The 5733-nt window shown below is 42.2% G+C and overlaps 1 protein-coding gene across 1 annotated transcript in view; it reads right to left on the minus strand.

Moving 5' to 3' along the window:
* NUFIP1 (nuclear fragile X mental retardation protein interacting protein 1) overlaps positions 1–5514 on the minus strand; it is a 52809-nt gene extending 47295 nt beyond the window's left edge. The window contains exons 1-2 of the mRNA XM_006837684.1: positions 5091–5514; positions 1376–1458 (exon numbers count right to left, since the gene is read on the minus strand). Of these exons, the coding sequence (XP_006837747.1) occupies positions 1376–1458; positions 5091–5514 (507 nt within the window). The remainder of the gene's footprint in view (positions 1–1375; positions 1459–5090) is intronic.
* Between the last annotated feature and the right edge of the window lie 219 nt (positions 5515–5733).

Genomic DNA, 5733 nt, shown 5'->3' on the forward strand with positions numbered 1-5733 from the left:
CTGAATCCATTTCAAATGAAAGGATGTTTCTGTTTTTCTTTTCTTTTTAGCAAATGTTTCAGAGAAGTTAGACAAGTAAAAATTGTAAATGTGGGCAGACCTAATATAAACTCTGTGAGGAGATTTCAAATTAGTATTCTAATTAAGATTTTGTACCGCATGTTCCCAAATGACCTAAAGAGAAATATTTAAGGTAAAATAGCATTTTATATTTTAGGAAAAATAACAATTATCATGTATTTCTTAAGAAAACACAAAGGAAAAAAGAATCACTTAGGTAACGATTGTTGTTGTTATTAAGTGCCATCCAATCAGTTCGGACTCATAGAGAATCTCTATGGAGTTTTCAAGGAGCAGCTAATGAGTATGAAGCGCCAACGTTGCGGTTCAAAGCCACCTTTCAATCCAGTACTTTATCCTACAGCAGCACACCAGAACAAATTATTTTATTCGTTTCTTTTGTTTTAACATAAAATTTAAAAGATTATTACTATTACTGACTATGAAGAAAATTATCTACATTTTCTTAATGTTGAGATTATGTTAATAAATACATTTGATTAACATTTTGGTACTATTAGCTACAGAGATTTCATGCAAAAATGACATTGTTCAATTTATGCTAAATTAACGGCCTCATTTAACCAAAAGCCTACTGCCATCGAGTAGATTCTGACTCACAGCAACCCCATATAGGGTTTCCAAGACTGTAAATCTCTTCTGGAGCAAACAGCTTCACGTCTTTCTTCTGGTGTATGTGGTGGATTTGAACTATCAGGTTAGCACCCCCAGCCTACTGTACAGTATTACCAGGGCTCCTTAAGGCCTCATGTTGGTGGTGTTAAGTGCTCTGTAGGATAAACACTGGACTGTGAGTCACAAGGTTAGCAGTTCAAGTCAGTCCACCAGCCACTCTGTGGGAGATAAGATGAGGCTTTCTGCTCCCGTAAAGATTTACAGCCTCAGAAACCCTACATAGGATTGTTTTGAGTTGGAAGCGACTCCACAGCACACCACCACCATTCTTCTCCCCAAATTTCCTCCTTCATCTCTCAATCTCCTAGTAATATTGTTTCTTATTTTATCAAAGTTTAACGTTTATGTTGTTCTATAATTATAATTGTTATTTTTATCTTGATTCTATACTGAAATGAACTCAATGCTTTCTATTAGTCCTTTCTGTAAGATTTTTCCAGTTTTTTCTCAGATTTTGTTTAAAGTCTTCACACACAGACACAAGATGCTATTCTAGCAAGGCTCCCCTGTGTCAGTAATGGAAGCAAAGCACTGAGACAGCTATGACAGAAGTACAAGACAGGGAAATGTGACGGAAGGACCAAAGAGCCACATTGAAGAACATATTAAACAATAATACCTTTTTTTTCTGTTTCTTATTGGGAGGGAAGTTGAAATCATTGAAGTTTGCATCATGTTTTCGTGGAAAAAAAGGACGCTTAGCTAAAAAAAAAAAAAAATACATCAATGCTTGCAACTACAAAATTATTTTAAAAAATTTTATTTGCTAAAGAATGTTGTAAATACCTGAACTGAAACACTGCTAAGCCAGCCCACATTGTAGTTCAAATTCAAACAAACTAGAGATAAGACTAACTTACCAAGTATTTTTCAAATGATTAAATTCTGATGTGATGACATGGCCCTATTTAGACATCTAAATAGAGATATGGGTAATCTAACCCCATGAAATTCCTTACAATTACTTCAAATTAAAACTTAGACAATGAAATTCCTAATACAGTTCTTCCAACATCCATCTAGTACCAGGAAAACACAAGTTTGTAAAATACATCTTCCCTCAAATTGACATCATCCAACTCGAAACCCCAATATTTTGCCTACATTATTGTCATAGCACCCTGGATCTCTCTTCAATCATGTCACTGCCCTATTTAAAATTTGTAAATGGCTTCCTAGAGTCCATCACCCTCCACCTGCCACTAATGGCACCCCTACACACGACAGAACACAACTCTGCTGAGTCCTCACCATCTCTGTGACTGACTGCCAATCTAACCATTGCGATCCATAAGTAGATCACCAGGCCTTTCTTCCTATCTCTCTTAGTCTTGAAGCTCCACAGAAACCTGGTCAGCATCACAGCAACACACCAACCTCCACTAACAGACAAGTAGTCCCCACACTTGAGGCTCAGACTCAACTCCTGACCTTCCCTTTCAAATCTGATGCATCCATTCTTCCTCATCTGAGTTCCTTTTTGCCTGGCAAAACCGTCATCAGTTACAACCCAGAGTAACTCGAGTAACTCTGGAGAGGGTTTTCGAGGAGCAGCTGGTGAGCCTGAACCACCAATCTTGCAGTTCAAACTGACTTTGAAGTCCTGCGCATTAACCCACAGCACCACGCCAGGACTCACCCTTACTTCCTCCGATCTCACACTCCACATTGAATCCTTTAGGAAATCAAGGTGGCCATTGTAGAGCTACAATCAGACTACTTCCCACCACCTCCAGAGCTCTATCCTGGTCCTGTCTCTCAATTGGATAATTTTATAGTCTCATTAACCTTCCTTACAGTCAATTTCCATCACAGCAGCCAGACCCATCCTTTTGCAACATAAATCAGGCCCCTCCCTTGTACAAGATCGGTCACAAGAGTAACAGTGAAAGTTCCACTAATAACTTGCAGGCCCTTCAGTGTCAGCTCTCTTCATTCATCTTCTACAGTTCCACCCGACTCTTCTGCCTGACCCAAGCCATAGTGCTTCCAATAGCCTCACAAGCATTTGAAAGTTGGACAATGAATAAGGAATACCATATAAGAACTGATGCATCCGAGTTATGGTGTTAGAAAAGGGTATTAAAAATACCATGGACTGGATGATCGCTCTATAACCATGGAGTGGGCAGTATGCAGCAGAAACTCCTATCGGATATCAGAGCCATAACGATTCCGTGTAGAGACAACCTTCCTTCCTGATTTCAATGCATCCTGAGAAGCTGCTACTTTCACCTTTAAGGGATCTTTCAGCCAAATACCAGAGCTACAAGTGCTGTATACCAAAATCGGAAAACTGCCGAAGAAATTTCTTTTTAAACAACTGAGTCCTATCCTTGCCATCAACGGCCGTTTCATGCTGGAACTGAGGAGGATGAGCTCTTCACCCTCATCACCTTTACCACGGGTCAGAAAGGCAGCTATCCTCTTCCTGCCAAATCCAAGCCCCTTCCACCTCTCCACACGGTCAACTTCAATATCCAGTCACTTCTGTTCTGGCATGTTGGATGGGAAACTTCTATGGGAAAACATCCGTGTGAATTTCATGAATGGTTAGGCTGCAACTGGACATACTCCTTTGAATCTGCACAGTTTGAAAACGTCCAAGTAGAAGCCGAAAGGTAAGTCTCTCAGAGTAACACAGAACACTCTGGATTTTCTTCCCTTTTTTCTTTTGGCTCACAGCCAGTTCTTTTTTTGATGGACTAATATGTGAGCCTTTTGGAGGCCAAAGAGAGTGGAAAAATCCATAGGGGGATATGTATATATTGTGTCCTCTAAAATCAAAATGATCTGTTGGTCCTGTTCTCAGGAGTGCTCCAGGTGGTTCAGACCTCGGAGCCTTGGTTTTAATGCTGAGATTGCTCTATCCATCTTATCTGCAAGTTCAAATGTTGATAACTTGATCATGACTGGGACGCATTTATTAATGTGGAGTGCTGACCTTGTGTCTAAGTGAACTGGTGTGCTTGTCAAGTTAATCCTGCCAAAAGAAGAAACAGAAGAGCACTGGACATGCTTTTTTGTCTGAAAGCCACTGCTATATAGTATCCTTACACTCTAAAAAGCCTTTTTTTTTCCTTATTAAAAAAAAGTTTTTCAATTGCATCTTTTTAATAAGATATAGTAAGTGGGATGGTTTGAAAAAAGCCTCATTAATCAACTACTTCTAAAGTTATTTTTGCAATAAATATTAGCAAATTAAAAACAAAACAAACCACAGACTGCCAGAAGAACAACCAAATCAACATTGGAAAAAGCACAGTTATATTGCTCTTTAGAAGCCAGGATGGCAAGACTTCATCTTTCATACTCTGGACATGCTATCAGAAAGGACCACTCCCTAGAGGACATCATGCTTGGTAAAGTGGAGGGTGAATGAAAAAGAGGAAATCCCCCAAGGAGATTGATTGGCATAGTGGCAGCAGCAATGGGCTCAAGTGTAACAATGATTATAAGGTTGGCGCAGGACGGGACAATGTTTTATTCTGTTGTGCATAGGGTCACTAGGAGTTACAAGGAACTGGGTCGTGGTAGTTACATGCAATGGAGTTTGGTTTGACTCATAGCGACCCTGTACAGAGTTTCCGAGGCTGTAAATCTTTATGGGAGCAGAAAGCCTCATTTTTTTCCCGTGGAACAGCTGGTAGTTTCGAACTGCTGACCTTGCAGTTCGCACACCTAGTAACAACTTCCTCTCTAGCTACACTGGTTATCCATTTCTTCAGCACCTGCCCAGTACTTGCCTATATGCTCTCCAGACATATCCATGGCTCTGATGCTTGAAGTCTTTACTGCGATGTCACCTTCCTTATGAGGTCTTCTCCAACTACCCTATTTAAATATGCCCAACCAGAAGTCCTGGTGCAGCGCTGTGGGTTAATGCGCTAGACTGCAAAGTCGGTTTGAACTGCAAGGTTGGTGGTTCAAGCCCACCAGTCGCTCCTTGAAAAACCTCTAGAGGGTTGCTATGGGTCAGAACGGACTCGACAGCACTTAACAACAACGACAATCACTCTTTACTGCTTCATCTCTTTCCACAACACTCTTTACCTCCTAATACACAATGTAACTATTGGGCTTATTGTGTCTTGCCACAGTAGACGATTTTTATACTCACAAATTTTGTTCACGATTATATCCCCAAGTACTGATACACACTTAGAGTCCAATAAAAATCTAAAATAAATGAACAGGTGTGGCAAACATTCCAGTCGGTCATAGTGTGGTGCATCAGTGACCAGACTCCAAGAACTTGAAGTACAGGGAGGAAATGAAAGATGAGAGGGAAGAAAAGTAAAGAATGGGGTGACACCAGGAGGAAAAACGCCTACCTGGAGGGTTGTGGGGATTCTGATGCTGAGGAAAATTATCAGGGGACTGTCTCCAGTACCACGATGCCGGATTCTGGTAATTCCAGGAAGGCTGGACGTTGAGTTGAGGCTGAGAATCAAGAGGAGACTGGGCGTCGAAAGGGGGTTGCGCTCCGGGAAGTAGCAAGGCGTCGAAGGGGGGCGGCGCCCCAGGGAGTGCCTGGGGCTCGTGGCGGGACTGCGCCTCGGAGGAAGGCTCAGATCTGGCGGTGGGAAGAGACCCCGAAGGAGGTGGCGGTGGCGGCGGCGGTGGCGGCATCATGGCCCAGAGCATCCAGTTCTCCGGCATCGGGGCAGTGTCACTCAAAGGCCCCAAAGTGGGAGTCAATTCGGGGGGTGGAAACCATCCCGAAGGCGTCACGAAACTACTAGACGGTTCAGCCATGCGACCTTCAGGCAAGGAATCTTGCAAATGAATGTGAAACAAGCATTAAGCATCACTTCCGCTATCGTTAATTACATAGCATAGCCAATCACAGGTCAATACGTCATTTTTCGGAGCCGGAAAAACTTCCAGCTTTGGCGGTGGATTCGCTGGCTATCTCTGGATTCGATTTAACTGAGCGGAAAGAGTTGTGTATGCGGTCGGGTGCCGCCACGGCGG

The sequence above is a fragment of the Chrysochloris asiatica genome, unplaced genomic scaffold (assembly GCF_000296735.1).
Source record: "Chrysochloris asiatica unplaced genomic scaffold, ChrAsi1.0 scaffold00022, whole genome shotgun sequence".
NCBI lineage: Eukaryota > Metazoa > Chordata > Mammalia > Afrosoricida > Chrysochloridae > Chrysochloris > Chrysochloris asiatica.